General features: G+C 39.3%; 2 protein-coding genes across 3 annotated transcripts; both read left to right on the top strand.

Annotated features, from left to right (window-relative positions):
- Positions 1–9,982: 9,982 nt before the first annotated feature.
- LOC138215978 (immediate early response gene 5-like protein) lies at positions 9,983–11,407 on the top strand. The gene has a single exon (XM_069178519.1). It carries the CDS (start codon positions 10,130–10,132, stop codon positions 11,006–11,008), a length of 879 nt encoding a protein of 292 aa, XP_069034620.1. The 5' UTR covers positions 9,983–10,129; the 3' UTR covers positions 11,009–11,407.
- Positions 11,408–11,906: 499 nt separating this feature from the next.
- LOC138215977 (carnitine O-acetyltransferase) lies at positions 11,907–17,766 on the top strand. Of its 2 annotated transcripts, none has more exons than XM_069178517.1 (14): positions 11,907–12,063; positions 13,264–13,533; positions 13,785–13,903; positions 14,861–14,914; positions 15,017–15,182; positions 15,327–15,501; positions 15,590–15,768; positions 15,861–15,961; positions 16,048–16,167; positions 16,258–16,380; positions 16,472–16,607; positions 16,697–16,759; positions 16,860–16,997; positions 17,111–17,766. In XM_069178517.1, exons 1-14 carry the CDS (start codon positions 12,037–12,039, stop codon positions 17,324–17,326), a joined length of 1,887 nt encoding a protein of 628 aa, XP_069034618.1. In that variant the 5' UTR covers positions 11,907–12,036; the 3' UTR covers positions 17,327–17,766. The 2 variants fall into 2 exon arrangements, with proteins under 2 accessions (XP_069034618.1, XP_069034619.1); XM_069178518.1 differs by lacking the exon at positions 11,907–12,063 and adding an exon at positions 12,187–12,206.
- The last annotated feature ends 8 nt before the right edge of the window (positions 17,767–17,774 follow it).

Genomic DNA, 17,774 nt, shown 5'->3' with positions numbered 1-17,774 from the left:
ACACACACACACACACACACACACACACACACACACACACACACACACACACACACACAGACTCTCTCTTTCCACCGTTGGGTGATTCAACCCATCAGTTGGGTTGTGTCATCTCCGAGATGGAGTTTCGAGCTCCCACATCTCCTAAATGAAGTTTAGTTGAGTTGAGAAAATGTAATAATTGTCTGTGTGTGTGTGTGTGAGGACGTGGGTGGGTGGGGTAGGGTGGGGTGGGTCCAGCATTGACAGGAGGTGGGCTCGACTGGGGGCGGGGGGACCTTGCGATGGACACTATGGGGGGTTGTGCGGTGCTGATGGAAGGTGGTGCTGGCTGCTTCCAGGTGCCTGTGACTGGGGCTGAATATGAATGAGGGGCCCCGGTTCTCCAGAGATGGCGGCTGGGGAGAGAGCTGCTAAAACCAGAGACCAGTGGAGCCTGGCTGGTTGAGAGGGCCCCCACAAGCTGCTGACAGGAGCTGGAGCTAGCCATCACGTTAATTAGCGTTTTTTACTCTTGCAGCAGCGAATAGGGGGAGTGGGTAAGAGAGGGATGTGGGGGTGGTATATGACTCATAGACACAGTATGGTTTATTCATGATGGAGGAAGGGGATGTGTGTGTGTGTGTGTGTGTGTGTGCCAGAGAGAGAGAGAGAGAGAGAGGAAGCAGACATTTGATTTGCACATAGTTATGTGTGTGTGCATGTGTGTGTGTGTGTGTGTGTGTGTGTGTGTGTGTGTGTGTGTGTGTGTGTTGCCTTAGCAGATCACTGATTGGCACCAAGCCAAGATATTATTGTGTCTTGAACATAATATCAGGCATTCATTGTTATTTTCATTCAAGGTTTTTTTTTTGCTCAAATTTAACAACACTCATCTGAAATGAATTCCTTTTGTTTGAAACTAGATCTTCCCTGTGATTTTTTTTTTTTTTTTTGGATACATATTTAACAGGAAATTTTAACACGTTTAATTTTAACACGTTAACAAAAAGACGGTGCAAGTCACAGACTATGAGCCATAATTTCACAAATGTATTTTTGTGTCTGCAGTCACTGAGACTTTATTGATTACTTTCTTTTGCGGCCTGTCTGGGAAGCATCAAACTGATGAAATGGGTTAGGGGGGCCTCTCTCATAGGTGACCTGACCTTGTCTCCGCTGCATCAGCCCCTGACAGTGATCCTCACCCCCTTGAGGGATGCATGGGATCAATAGATTGGTCTTTTACCCACACCAATCACCCAGGACTCCCCCATCCAGATCGGGCAGCGCAGCGCCGAGGCGGAGAGCTGCTGCAGTACATAGAACATTCCAGAAGAGTCTGTCAGCTCGCTTCATACCAGAGTAAGGATACGATAGCTCGGGTGTTTGTTTGTGTGTGGATAAGAGGGTTTAAAGGGGGGGGGGGGGGGGGGGGGGGGGGGTTACATTACAGCTATGCTATTGTCTAATTGTCTGCTCTTATCATTAGTGACAACCATGACCTCTGTTATTGGCATATCTGCATTCTGCCTGCACTGCAGAGCCTCCACCACACTACTCGCAGCGTTTTCTCTCCCAAGAGCGGCAGGGCCCATGCCTCATAAATACAAACACAATCTCTCCTACACCTCCTGACTGCAGGACAGGACTCCACACATATCTGCCCGTGGAGCGCAGCCCATTTGCATACATATTAAAGTGACGCCTCAGAAAAAAGGAAGAGAGAAAAAGAGGGGGAAGAGGGAAGGAGGAGGAGAGTGTGTGTGTGTGTGTGTGTGTGTGGTGGGTGGTAGGGGGAGAGAGGGGAGGGAGGGGGGGGGGGGGTGCAGAGAGAGCGGGTATATGCAAACAAGGCTTTCATCTAATATGCAAGAACCGGCATTGCTCTGGCATAAATCTGCATCTGAGCTCAGGCAAGGAGAGCAGAGCCCATTTGACAGTAAATGGGCTGGGGATGGCTGTCAGACGCACAGGGGAAAACTACATTACCCCACAGAGAACAGGGCCGATTGATCAGTATGGCATGTCACATATAGCAAGAACTACAAAGTTACAATAGTGCATGCTAAGTAAAACCTACGGAAGTGAACAGAGAGAGAGAAAAAAAAAATTAGGGGTAGATGGTAATGTATGTTAATATGGAAAATATGGAGTGCTTTATGAAATAGTTCAACGTTTTAGCAATACGGAATATGTTTTGTTGTTTGGTTTTTGTATGCCAGATTAAACAAAATAAAACGCATTGATTAATGAACTTTAGAGGTACTGGTAAGCACATTTTGTCACATTTTAACGGAGAATAGCTTGATGTTTCCCTCCATTTTCAGCCGACTGTGACACAGTCCCAATTTAGCTTGGGTTAGGCACCTAAACTACTTGATTAGGGTCAGGAAAAAAAAAATCATGGTTTGGCTCAGACTAAGTAATTTGACTAACTTTGAACCTACTTTAAGTACGTTACATAGGTTAGATACATTATGTGAGTAAGTTACTTGCGTTACTTTCCTAGAAATCTACGTTGACTTTCCTGTGTTTTTACCATCCAACCAATCTCTTCCTTTTTCCTCATGTTTACTTCGTCACTCTTTCTACTACGTCATATACCTTCCTCCTTGGACAAGGTCCAAATGAAGACTTACGTTTTTGTTACATTGTCTACATGTATTTCTTTGCTTTGGTTTCTCAGTGCAATTTTGCGAGTGCACCTAAGCCCTCTGTGTGACACACTTACATCCCTATAGTGGACAGTGATTGGTTTGAGATGAGGTGCATCCAACGTGTTTTCTGTTCAGCCAGTAACTTTTTCAATTCTAAAAGAGAAAAAGGAAGGAACAGATTCATTTCTTTGCTGCTATATTACTATTCTTATAGTGTTATGCTCGGCTCATAATTTAGCCGGAAAAAAAAGTCAGAAGTTTTGGCATTTTTATGCAGTGTTCGAGCTGATGATACGTTGCTTCCATTTTCTGTAATTGGTCTGAAAGTCTGACCCGTCCAAAAACTGTTTCCGCACTGCAAATGAACCGAACCATTGTTCAGTTTTATCCAGACTGAGACCAGCTCTTTTGCTTGGATCATATTTTTGGTCCTTCGGTCCAGACTATGGTCTGAGGCACTTTTCACCTTTCACCCCTGTTAATTTGGTTCAGCCCAAAGTCAAATGTCTTAAGGTATGGGCCAAACAAGGTAGGTGTGAAAGCACCCTTAGAACTGTCTTAACCTCCGGACACAGCCGAGCCAGCTGCTTTCTCTGGTTTCTAGTCATTGTGCAAAGCTAAACTAACCATTTTTTTGGGTTTAGCAACATATTTATCATACGGACTTTAGAGTGGTGAAGATCTGAGATCTGATTTACTGTAAGAAAACAAACAAAAACTTTATTTCAAATGTCAAACTATTACTTTAAAAAGACAAAGCATTTCTTCTTAAATCTTAGTGTACTGCTGCATGATTCCATTAATTTGTACTGAGACACTGGCAAACTGGCAGATGTTTAACACTTCTAGAACATTTTTGCACAAGCAAAAGTAGAGCACATGATGGCAAAATAAAAAAGTGCACTAGTGAAACTTTACTTACTGGAGTGCTGCCACGAGCTCTGGGTTTCCCCTAACTCTGTGAGTATTTCATGTTGGACACCCTTGAACTCCCTTTCCTGTTTTCCTGCCTGAGCATGTCGCATTGAAGCACGCCATTCTGTCTGTATAGGTGATCTTACGCACAGGATATGGAAACTCTGAATGTGCATGCGTCGTGTGTAGGTGTGTTGTGCGGCGGGGGGTGGGGGGGTTGAAACAGGATATGTTGGGAATAACACAAAGCACAAAAAGTGTCACATGATCTGAAACACAGGGCTGATTTATTTGGCTTCAGAAAGAATCTGTTGCATGTGGTTTGGAGGAGAGAATGTTTTCCTTCTTTGCTCTCAGTGTGCTCAGACACAACACATGGAAACATTTTCTGAGAGGCCTTGGGTCTGTGAAAAAAAAAGCTGCAGACATTTTATTTCTTCTCCCTCTTTTCATAGCTTTTTTGGTTCTTTTTTTTTTTTTTTTCCTCAAACTGATTGAATTACATACATCTGTTCGCCACATGTAGAAATATCTCCTTAATGACTATTTGTGATATACTCAACAATAGTGACGTGTAATTAGCAGTAATACGACTAGTTTATTTAGGTAAGAATCAACTGTTAGAGTTGTGGATCGAGTGGTGGGCTCCTCATTGATTCCATGCAACTGTGGCCAGGATATATCAATGAACATCCTATTTACAGCCTCTATTTCAGGCGGTAATAAATACACTTCCACTCTTATGAGACAGTTGCATGTCTGCTCTATTGTCTGCCATAAATATGCTGGAAGGGTTGGTTAAATATTGATAACACCAATTTTCTGCCCACCCCCCACACCCTCCCGTACCCCACGCACTCTCTCTCCATCACTACCACACACACAAGCACGTACACACACATCACACATCACACACACATGCCAAACCCCTCCTTCTTTCTCTCCTTCTATCTCGCGGTTATTTCACCCTCACAGTAACCTTGCTTATGCATATTGCATATGTAAATAAAGCACCCCGCCTCTGAAGTAATTGTGTGCATCTTCCACAGAGCTGCATATCTCAGCTATGTGTTTAAGAGGAGGCACTACGGAAAGACAGAATTTTCTTTGTTTAGCAGTGATTCGTTTTTGTTTGGGCTCATCCACAAACTCAAGAACCAGAGATTTATTGATAAGAAAAGTATTGCGAATGCAAACTTACATCTGTCTGTTTCAGTTTTTTATAGTTAAGAAGGAGTTGGTTATGGATGGCGCTGAGTCCCTCGTCCAGGATTTTGGGAAAATCGAAAATACTTAAAGTCATTTATTAAGATAGAACACAAATATGGTGTGTAATTTAGGGATAAATACTCATATTTAGAAAGATGAGTATAATATAGACATGTTATAAAGGTTAGATGTTAGCAGCAATGTAATATTTTTTTTTTTTACACTGTAATCTTCCATCAGTAGTATTTTGTTATTTTTAGCTCAGTTATTTAACTGAATCATCAGATTAATTTATAGTTCTCGTCAATGTTGCAGTGGTATTTTTCAGCTCATTACAAAACTCAAGAAAGTGAGAATGGTTGGTGGAAAGACTCTAAAGCGGGACACATTTAAAAAAAAAAAATTCATAGGGGCCAATGCTGCCGCACCATTTCAGTGAAAAGGAACTGCACGTTCTTTTAAAATCTGGAAGTACTTGAAGGTCTTAGTCTGTCTAAACCTAATGTAAAAGAAAAAAACGTTCTCTGTGTTGTACGTGTAGTTTATATGTGGTTAAAAAAGGTGAAAGAATATAGTCTGTTCAGTTTATTTTCTTTACTCATCAACAGCATACTGCAAAACCTCCATTGAAATGCAGAGCGGAATTAATTTCTAGGGTTGAACTATAACAAAATGTTTTCTGAATGAGGTTTACAAATTCAGATAGAAATGGCCGCATATTTATCAGTTGTACTATATACTACATCAAAAGTTATACTGTATGTAGTGACCAGAAAAACAGCAATGCTTTGTAACATTATATTAAGTTTTTGTTGAGGTTTGTACTCCAGTTGTCTGTGTGTTAGCTGAGGCTGCAATTTGTGGTGGTCCTGTATTAAACTACACTATAATGAACGTGAGAAACACGTTAAATAAAGTGAAACCTACAGCCTTAGAGAACATCTTTATTTAACAAGTTTGCAACATTAAACGGATGTATTGCAGAACTGCTACATTGGATTGCATTGTAATGTCCAAGATCATTTTTTGGTCATTCCAAGTACAAATATCATCACTTACTGTGAAAACACAAGATGAAATCACAGTCTTTGTTTCAGTTTATTTTGGTCTCAGTGGTAATCGGGCTCAGTGTAGCTGTACAGGGAGGATCATGTGTTTAATCTCTCCTAGTTTACAGGGCATTTCACTTGATACTTACCTGATCCCAACAATGACACTCAACTTACTGGAGCATGCTGTATTACTGATAATAGGCTATACTGCACTATAAAAGTTTCTAGCGTCTCTTTTCATGAAATACATCATGGAATTACAGTGACTGAATGTTTTTGAGATTGAGAAACATTTTTGCATATTTACAAGTGTAAAGAATGTGTTTAGTTATGCACAATACATATTTGTGGTTTATTGAAAATGTCCAAAAAGTAAACATGATAATTATTTTTATCTGGATTTATCTTTTAGATCAACATGGAGCAATTTTCAGCAATTTAACCTTGAAAAACAACTTGATAGCACCACAATAATTTGGATGCCCTCTGAAGTGATCAGTATTTTAGTAAAAATGATAATAATGGTAATATTGTATGACTTTTTATACTCAGATGATTAGCATTAGTGTGTGTGCAAGTATGTCTTGAGAGCTGACAGAAAGTCCATTTGACATTTGGTCTGACCTTTGGTTTTGAGTCTTCCTCGCTGATTGTAGGTTGTGGTTTCTCTCCAGTGATGCTCAATAAAATCTGCTCCACGGTTATTGTTTTTTTCCTCTCAGTGTGACATTTTGGCGCCTTCACCTAACAATTTTTTCCACCTCTAGCATTTCCTTCATGTTGCCACTTAGCCAGACATCCATAATGCATAATTTATTGTAAAACCTGATATACAAAGCTATATTAAGTGCTTTTGTGTCATTTTGAGTCTGAATTTAACACAGCTGTAAGTTTTTCGTCTTCTTTATTTATATTATTGTAATAATTATAAATAGTGTTTTGTGAATTTTCGCAAAATCACAGTGACAAGTTTTAAGATGAAGTTTTTCCCATGTGGCACTTTTCTTCTGTTATATAATATATACAACCAGACTCTAAGCTATATGATACTAAGCTTTCTATTTGACTTAATACTAAACGATACTTACCTCTTCCCTGTACTCTGATTAAAATGAGGCACTTCTAATAATGAAAAATCAGTTTTATATTCTTTGTTTCATCGTTACTTGATGATGGAGATGTGGTTGTACTAATACTATAGAAATACGGCACGAAGAAACACATTTAAAAAAATGTATACCATATAAAATAGCCTTAAACCCAGATTAGAGAAATAAAAGAGATGTGGCAGGAGAAGAAGAAGCCAAATGCTTATACCATGGCCCTTTTTCCTAATAGAGTTCTTACAAAGAACGAAACTAAGAAAAAGAAAAAAACGTACAAAACACTACATGATTATTTTTTTTAAATGCAAAGGTGATTAATGACAATAAAAAGCACATCAAATTTCAAAGCATTCACAAATCAAAGGACAATATGGAACATGCAAATATGAAAAATAAATTTCAGTGACTCTGTCTTTTTGAAAATTTCAGTTGATAAAAAAGTAGATAAACAATTATTATTTATTGTTTTTTTAGTGAACTTTTGATAATGTGCAATTTAATTTTTTCATTTGTGAATCCTTGATAATGTGTAAATGTATCATTTCATATCTACACCATCACATCTGAGGAAATACTGATCATGTTTTATTTTGTTAAGAGGACGATGATCAAACCCATCTTTTATCATAATAATATGATTCATTTGACAATTAAATTTTAAGAAGTTCCTAAAAGATTTAAAGAAAGTGGCAGGAACATATATTTATATTTAAACACACACATTCATATTTATGTCAGAGTACTCTTTAGAGTTTGAAAAAGTCACCTACCTTACCAATCTTGTTTGAAACGCATGTTTATGTAGAATATAAGGATATTTATTTGCCCAAACAATATAGCTGTTAAATAGGCTTTACAGAGTTAATAAACATTAATCAGACTTTGTAGTTTGCTAATGATCCCGGTTGACCTTACTTCCATCAGGTTAAGTCCTTAGTGCGTCCTAAGAACACTACCGTCAGCTTTAACTTACACATTTATTTTATTAAAATGTTTGTTTATTTGACCAGAAGTTAATTTTGTTTTATTGATTATTCCACTGAGTATATTACATTACTTTTTTATTTTAATTTCAAATTTGAGACTATACTGTAATATCCTTATCTATAGCTATCATACACTAATATGCCATGTAATGCCACATCACATCATCCCATACCATTTTGTACCATAAAACACAATATCCATCTGCGCTCTGCCATTTCAAAAAAAAAATTCCTGAGAGAGCACATGTGTCAGACTCCAATTTACAGTATTATCAAAGCATGATAACCATAATAGTGGCTGTCCCCCTGATTCACCTTTTTGGCAGGAAATCAAAGTCACATCCAGGTGTTCAGTATGATGTCAGCCATCTGTGTGTGTGTACATACAAACAGATGTGGAGCACAGATGACAGATAATCTCTCTACAAAGAGCCTTTCCACACATCTGAGTGCAGTGACAATATTTCTGTTATTATAGGCAGTCCTAATGACATCATTGCCAGTTCCAGACAGTGCATTCATAATTCACTGTATGTGTTCATATGTGCATGAAACCTATGCTTGTGTATGTGGTCGTGTTTAAATTGGCTTGTAAGGAATTATCACTGCTAGCCAGTATAGAATACAGCTATAGTACTCTTCTCTTCTCTTCTCTTCTCTTCTCTTCTCTTCTCTTCTCTTCTCTTCTCTTCTCTTCTCTTCTCTTCTCTCCTCTCCTCTCCTCTCCTCTCCTCTCCTCTCCTCTCCTCTCCTCTCCTCTCCTCTCCTTTTCTCTTCCTACTATAGACTCGATTCTGCTCTAAACTATTACATGTGTGATATTCTATTCTATTTTATTTTGTTCTATTCTTACTGTATATTCTACTCTACAATCACCACATGCTATGTCCTGTTCCATTCTGTTTTCCTCTGTTACATTCTGTAGCACTATTCTATTCTATTCTATTCTATTCTATTCTATTCTATTCTATTCTATTCTATTCTATTCTATTCTATTCTATTCTATTCTATTCTATTCTATTCTATGTTCTATTTTACTTTACCATTATGTGCTATATTCTGTTCTATTCTGTTTCACTATGTTCTTTTCTGTTTTGCTCTGTTACCTCCTGATACTTTCTATTCTATTCTATTCTATTCTATTCTATTCTATTCTATTCTATTCTACTTTACTATTACTGTGTGCCATATTCTGTTCTATTCTGTTTTGCTGTTCTTTTCGGTTTTGCTCTGTTACATCCTGTTTCTTAATGCGATATTCTATTCTATTCTATTCTATTCTATTCTATTCTATTCTATTCTATTCTATTCTATTCTATTCTAACTCTGCTGTCTATTTTATTATCAACATGTGCTACATTCTGTTCTATTCTGTTTTTCGGTTCTTTTCTGTTTTGCTCTGTTACATCCTGCTACTCTATCTTCTCTTCTCTTCTCTTCTCTTCTCTTCTCTTCTCTTCTCTTCTCTTCTCTTCTCTTCTCTTCTCTTCTCTTCTCTTCTCTTCTCTTCTCTTCTCTTCTCTTCTCATTATAATACTCAAAGCTATATTCTGTTCTATTTGACTATCACCACATGCTATGTTCTGTTATTTTCTGTTTGCACTGTTACTTCCTGTTACTCTATGTTCTATCATATTCTTTCACTATCTACTTTATTACTATCCTGTTTTCTACTATATTCTTCCACTTGTATGCTATTATATATTTAATATATTCTTTCCCATTACACTATTCTACTTCTCTGCTATATTTTACTCTTACTTTCTATAGGTATAATATGCTGTTCTATTGTAATTGCTATCTTCTGTTTTATTCTATTAGACTCCTCTGTTTCTTTTGTTTTCTATCTCACTGTACTCTGTTCTGCTCTACATGGACAATAAAGTCTGATGATTTTAGTATGCTCTGAGATTTAAAAAGATCAGAACAGATTTAGTGAAATGCAGCATGCTCGCTCCTATGTGCATTTTGAATGAGGCTAGTAGTGATATTTGCGTATAACAGAAGCACCGCCTCCCTCCCATTGGACAATGTCTTCGTGAGGGCGTGGCAAGGAAAGATGAGAGTTGCAAATCCATGCCCTTACTGGGAAGACATGGAGCGCTATGGACAGAGTCTACACCAATCTAGTAGGAATCTCAACTCAAGACATAAATATTTCTCCAGTTAGGAAGCAAACGATTTGAGAGACTGAGAGGAAAGAAAGGGTGGTCCGGTTGAGGATGGAGTGTGCATTTGACGCACAGAATCTGATCTCCATTTCTTTGAGGAAAATCCAAAGCTCCAGGACGCAGAGAGGAGGCATCAAGCTCCACAAGAACTTGCTGGTAACGTACGTCCTGAGAAACGCCAGGCAGTTTTATATGAGCAAAAACTTGTCGCAAACGCAGAGGACGCATCCGTATGAGGATGTAGCTGCAGTCCGCGAGAGGCAAGAATACCTTGAATTGACTGGGAGCTTTACGGAGTTGGCTGATGACTTCTACTACAACTTTACTGGGGTTGAGTCGGACACTTGGCACTGCGGAGTGCACCAGCCCAACGGCCAGCCTGCAGAGGTGGCGCACCAAGACGCATCTGCCTGCGCAATGGTTTCACCAAGTGACTCTGATCTCATGGTTTCGGAAGCCTGTTGGAGCTGTGCAGACAAGTCCACCTGGGAGTTACCTATCCCAAACACACAAGCCAACCAAAAGACTGTCCTGGACTTGGACACCCATGTGGTGACTACTGTCACGAATGGATACTTCCACTCAGACTGTTGCGCGCAGCCAAAACAGCTGCAGGGCGCGCAGTGCTACGCTAAAAAGCGGAGGATGGACACAAGTTATCATATTGTTGATCCAGAGTTTTATTTGCCAGACTTTGAGCCAGTGCCATGTAAAAGGATGAGGAGTGATGATGATTCACCTTCAGACTCGGACCAGTTGGACAGCACAAACATCTCCAACCTGATCTCAGTGTTGGGTTCAGGTGGACTATCTGAGTTTGTGAGTTGGCAGCAGACGGACCTTGAGCAAATATTCGCCACTCAAACAATTTGTTTAAAACATACACTGTTAACGGGCAGCGGTTGGACAAGAGCGATCGAAGCATTTTGACTTGTATGATTGTTTTTCTTTGTATCGTTTTATTTTATTGCTTTCAAATAAACCATGACATGACTGCAATTATCTCTCTGTGCTCTGTTATTGAAAAATATCGCTGAAATGTGAGTATATAGAGCTATCATATCCATTTGCGATTGCCTTTGCGCATTGACATTCCTCGTGCCAATTAAAGTAACTTCTTCACACAGTATAAATTAATTGTATCTTTCATTTAAACCCTATTTTCTGGTGATTAGTTTGGGGTAACTGGAGTCTTCTCTTTTGGTTTGTATTTCCTGAAGAAATGAGTTGCTTCTCTGGTAATGATGTTGGACGAGCACCATCATGTGGCCAGTAAAGATCTGTACAGCCTCATGCACCAGCCCAACGCAGAATACAATTCTGTACATGTATTATTTATATCAGGGCCTGTTTTGATTAATCAATAAAACTAACAATCTAAAAAAAAAAACACCGATGTATTGGATTTAAATTGCAACTTCTACTCCTAATGAGTCGGCCAAAGCTATAGGCTATCTCTTTATTATCCCTACGTGTGCGCAAAAGTGTGCAAAAGTGTTTAACCTACATCTATGGGGTTTATAGTGACCCTGTATTTTGTCATTATTTTACCATTCTAGTGGATTGTATATAATTTATGACTCCAGCATAGCTAAAAGTAAAAGATAACTGCATTACGTAGTTCCTTATAGATCATCAGATCATCCATCAGGCCTATTCCTTCTAACAGCCTAAAATTAATGGATCATTGGATTCCATTATTTCTTCCAATAAACTATGTCTATAAAGGAGCCTTATGCTTGAAGATTTTGGATGAAATGTTTTCGCATGTACCAAAACTCCACTTGGAAAATCACGACTTTTGGTGGAGAGCTTGTCTTTGCTCGGTGGGTCCAAGGGGGGGCGGACAGCAGCTGATAACAGACAGTGTGCCGCTTGTCCTTGAGACATGCCTGCCCGAGGATTTCACATCTATGTTCCCGGGACAGTGAAAGGCTTTAGTGCGTCTGTCTGACAATATGTTGGGTGTTTTTTTCAGGGCCGTGGTAAGTATAAATATATAATATTTGTACATGTATTTTAAGTGCGTAATTTCAAAATCGGTGACGGTACGTTTGGATTTACGGCATCAGACACAGTGCAGGGGGGTGGGGCGCTGTACAGGACAACAACAATGTGACGATATTAGGTGAACATTTAACTCGTGTATGCTTTCAAAAATGTTCTTTATTTTTTTATGGTAGCATTATACTTTAGTGCCTTTTTAGCAGCTCCAAATGAAGTATTTAACATGATGTTAGCTTCATGTAGCCGACAGCATTTTTTTTTAATGTTAAGTTAATGCGTACGCTGCCGAAGGGACACCGGAAACAGCTAAATAATAGCACTTTTAGTCGATATAGAATTCCCTCTATGTATTATCCATACTTTTATATATTCCTTGTAGTGGTATGTTGTAATAATAATATAAAACACTGGAACAGAAGGAGGTCATAATGGTTTTATTTTGATAATGCCAACCGGAAGTTGTGTATTGTATTCTCATTGGCTTGGCATGACACAACTAAAACTTGGGTCTATTAATATTAATTTAAATACCATCACTTCTTCATTAATGAATACTTAAATTTAATACAATCCCCTCTGAATTTATGTTATAATTTTATTGTCATTAAATCAGAGAACTTAGTATTGGTACTCAGTAGTAAACGTGATGGTGCAGATAGATTCCTTGCATTCATGTGTTTGTTTTAGCTGCCAACCCAAAAGTTCAACTGTGAACTTTCTATTTATAAGCTGGACCAGTGGGTCCAAACAAATAACTGCTTCATTATTTTGTATTGGTGTCAGTTTTCAGGAACCAAAATATCCTCCTGTTACGTATATGTCTCTGTAAATAATTGTATTTGTTGAAACTGAATCCAGTTCTTGCTTCAACCCATTTATATTGAGTCTTTTACTATTCCTGGCCTGATCGCATTCACTTAACAACATGTTGACAACTGAGGTTTGTCTGGCCTGTAGTCCAATTAACCACTTGGTTTAACTAGTGAGATTAAATGTCGTGTCAGTGTAGTGAGACATTTCTAGTGATGTCGTCATTTACAATACTTGACCACAGTTAAACAGTTGTGACTAGACTTTGTGAATCTAGATTTTGTAGATTTATTTTCCTTATATTTTGCCAGTGTAATTTGTTCTGTCAGAGGTGAGTTTGTACTTAGCATGTTCATCTCCTCTCATAGCTGCGGCCTGGCATGGTGAAGCCATGTCGCCCGGCCAGACCAGTAACACAGATCCCAGAGAGGTCCCTGGTGCACCAGGAGGGTTTACCTAAACTGCCTGTGCCACCCTTGAAGCAAACATTTGAGCGCTACCTGGCCGCTCTGGAGCCCATCGTCAGCGAGGAGGAGCTGCAGCACACACGGCAGCTGGTGCAGGAGTTCCTGAAGGGCGGTGTGGGAGAGAGGCTTCAGAAAGAATTAGAACGACGGGCTCGCAAGACAGATAACTGGGTAGATATTTGGTTTAGTTTGACTTATTTAAGCAGAGTGGACATGATGAGGGCAAAAAGTAATCTTTGATAGATGGGAAATGTTGAAAGTGTCTTGATTAAATAAACTATGGGACACTTTCTGCTCAGTTTGAATCAAAGTAAATACATATAATAAGAAAGACTTTAATCTGGATCGATAATTGTATTAGATATTTATATGGTTGTATGAATGTCATATCCTGCTGTCTGAATACTGCTGTGTTTGTGTAGCTGTCAGAGTGGTGGATGCAGTCAGCCTATCTAGACTGCCGTATGCCCGTAGCAGTTTACACCAGTCCTGGAGTTGTCCTGCCTCGAATGATCTTTCACGATCGCCAAGGACAGATGAGGTGAGAAACCAGGATCCTCTGGTGAACCAGTCACAAAAAACAAAATATCTCCACCTAAAAGAAGAGTCCATACTACAGACTGCTGCACCCTCGTTTGTCCCGACGGCTGATCAGACTGGTCAACACCAACCTATAATAATGTAGCACCGTATGTCATAGCACCTGACACTTTTTCGCCCCAAGGTGTATTTATTTATTTTTGTGTATATAGTTTGTGTGTGTGTGTGTATTTATACATTGGTTTTATTTTATTTTTTATACTTTTTCTAAAAAAAATATTTGTATCTATCTTATTTTGATTGTATGTGTACTTTGTCATTTTTTCTTATTGTGTGTTTACCTTTTTTTTTTTTTTTTCCTAACTGTGTCCCTATGCTGCTGTGACAACAAAAATGTTCCCTCTGTGGGATTAATAGAGTCTTATTTGATCTATTTTATAATATATTCAGCAAATTTCCTGGGTGTCAGCTACATCATTTAAAAACCTTAATAGTCTGATAATATGTGTCGACATAAAGCTGTTTCCTAATGTGATTTACTTTGTGCTGAAGTACAGTATAAACAAGCTCGTATGAAGCTGGGGTTTCAAGCTGACCTTCCCTCCACATGCTGGCTATTTAAAGCTGCTCACACCATTACTCAGCTGTTTTTGAGTACTGTGACCCATTGGATATGCAGTGAACATGGTGGCCCCACAGAGACATAATGCACAATTTAGAATATAATATGATAATGATAATTATAATATTTGTGCATAATATAGTATATAAAAGTTTTAGGGGTGCAGTTTTACTATAGGGTAGTAAGGAATGACACTTGTGAATGTCTCAAATCAGATTTGATTACTGATACATGAATTTTATAATGTCTATAAACAGTGATTGTGGGGCATTGATACAATATAAACCATGTATTCGTCATATGTATATGACTAACATCATTACTTTTTCTCTGCAGGTTTGCTGCCAAACTGATTGCTGGAGTTTTGGACTTCAAAAAAATGATTGACACGTGAGTGTCCCTGAAGTTAATGCAAACAAAATACTGTTTTGAAATTTGAAGCTCATTGCCACAATAACTGGCACATGAGTAATGTGAGGAACTGTGTTGTAGCGATACCCTGCCTGTGGAGTATTTGAGTGGGAAGCCGCTGTGTATGGACCAGTATTACCAGATCCTGTCGTCCTGTCGTATTCCCGGGCCAAGGAGAGATACTGTTGTAAATCACGCCATTGGGAAGACACCTCCCACTCACATCACTGTGGTCCACAACTTCCAGGTGCTCTAGATGACACTGCTGTTTTTCTCAGTGTTTCAACCAGGCATTTGAAGAGCAACTAATTGTATAATGTCATTGTCATTTGTGCAGTGGCTGAAGAAACACTGCGTCTCTGTATAAATTAATGTTGCCTTTCTCCCCCAGTTCTTTGTCTTGGATGTGTACAACAGCGATGGCACCCCACTAACAGTGGATCAGATTTACATGCAGTTGGAGAAGATCTGGAACTCCTCTTTGCAGACTAACAAGGAGCCAATCGGCATCCTTACATCACAGCACCGCAACACCTGGGGAAAAGCGTATAACAACCTGATTAAAGGTGAGCAGTCGAGGGGAACTTGGTGTCAGCTGGATGTATTCTATTTTAGAAAGAGATTTATTCTTTAAGGTTTTTTGTTTCTCCTCAGATAAGACAAATAAGGAGTCGGTCCGTGCCATCCAGAAAAGTATCTTCACAGTTTGTTTGGATGCTCCGATGCCGCGGGTGTCGGACGAGCTGTATCCGAGCCGCGTGGCCACTCAGATGCTCCACGGAGGAGGAGCTCGCTGGAACAGCGGCAACCGCTGGTTTGATAAAACACTGCAGGTCAGTCTGAAAGAAATGATTTATCATTTGAAGTAATAAACAAGACAATGACAGTGGCTGAGAATTTGAATGTACTTGTAAATCATCCTCAGTTTATTGTCGGTGAAGACAGTACATCTGGACTGGTGTATGAACATGCGCCTGCAGAGGGTCCGCCCATTGTGTGTCTCGTCGACTACGTTGTTAAATACATGTAAGTTTCTGTCAGTTTTTAGACGAGTATTTTCCCTGATTTTAAATGAACTCATACTAACTGAGTAGTTGACATTTTCTCAACAGGGAGAAGACTGAAATAGTTCGCTCTCCCATGATTCCCCTACCCATGCCTCAGAAACTGCGTTTTAACATCACACCTGAGATCAAGAGAGACATCGAGAATGCCAAACAAAATATGAACATGTATGTAAAGTACAGTTATGGTCATTATAATTGGTGTTTTTTGGCTTTGGTGACATTTTGTTGAACCCCCTCTTCTCTTTGTTTTGTCAGAATGGTCCATGACTTGGATGTGAAGGTGCTTGTGTTTCCTCATTTTGGAAAAAATGTGCCAAAGCAACATAAGCTGAGTCCAGATGCTTTTGTGCAAATGGCTCTTCAGCTTGCCTACTTCAGGTAAGAAACCCCTTCTTGTAGTGAGAAATGATGCTCGTCATAGCAATATTATGCTTTATCATATATCTTTTGTGCTATTTCTGACTTCTAGGATGTATAATATTTGCTGCTCCACCTATGAGAGTGCATCGTTAAGAATGTTTAAATGTGGGCGAACTGATGCAATCCGTGCAACCACTGTAGACTCATTTCAGTTTGTCCAAGCAATGCAAGACCCAGCTAAGCAGGTACTGTTCAATCACAGAGGTCCTCCAATAAACGTGCACATGTACACCACGTGTAAAATGTGTGACTAAGTAGTAAATGTTCCCCACAGAGCACAGAGAGGCTGGCGCTGCTGCAGAAGGCCGTTCAGACACACATGGAAAACGTATACAATGTGGGAGCTGGAGTTCATCAATAGAAAAATCGTTTTCTTTTTTTTCTTTTTTAACCATCTGAATAATCTCAGCTCGACACATCCGTTTTTTCTTTTTTAGGCAATTCACGGACAGGCCATCGACAGACACCTCCTCGGACTGAAGAGGCAGAGTATTGAAGATCTGACCTCGATACCTGAGATATTCATGGATACCTCTTTTGCGGTGGCTAATCATTATAATCTCACCACCAGCAAGGTATAGTTACATCTAAGAAAACCAACAGTGTATTATTGCAGAGTGAATGATTATTTCTTGTCATATTTGTTTACTTGTGTGTTTGCCCTCATCTCTCCCGTCTTGGTCTCCAGGTTGGCTCCAAGACAGACTCTGTGATGTGTCTAGGTCCAATGGTGCCAGATGGCTACGGAGTGTGTTACAATCCCATGGATGAGCACATCAACATTGCCATCACAGCCTTCAACAGCTGCGAGGAGACCAATGCTGCCAAGTTTGCCCAGGCTGTAGAGGATGCGCTGTTGGACATGAGAGCCCTCCTGGAGGACACAGCTACAGCCAAGCAGTGATACCACACAGGAGCCCGGCGAGGGGTTTGTTTCCCGTCGGGCTGAATGGGAGCTGGAAACGAACCCAGTCGTTGGCAGACTGCCACACTGGCAAAGACGTGCAATGTACTGATTGTGTTGGAGCTAAAGGGAACCTGTTGTGGGAAGAATAATGCTCTGCCTCTGACATGAGAAGCAATTCTCTGTGATGGAACGTCTATATTTTAATATATTGTGTTTTATATATATATATATACTATGCATACTATATATATATATATATATATATATTTATATATATGTGTGTGTGTGTGTGTGTGTGTGTGTGTGTGAACTTTAAAATAATATTTGCTAATTGTTATAGCATAAATATTTTTTTCTTTGTTTATACTTAAGCAGTTCCTGCTTCAGTCATCAGAATTACTCTGTCCCCACTTGACTTAAAGATTTTGAAGATTTCAGTTTGTTT

Source organism: Embiotoca jacksoni, unplaced genomic scaffold, assembly GCF_022577435.1.
Source record: "Embiotoca jacksoni isolate LCO1_2020_lvr unplaced genomic scaffold, fEmbJac1.0.p SCAF_8, whole genome shotgun sequence".
NCBI lineage: Eukaryota > Metazoa > Chordata > Actinopteri > Embiotocidae > Embiotoca > Embiotoca jacksoni.
Note: the sequence above shows the minus strand (reverse complement) of the source record. Positions and strands in the feature narration are given on the sequence as shown.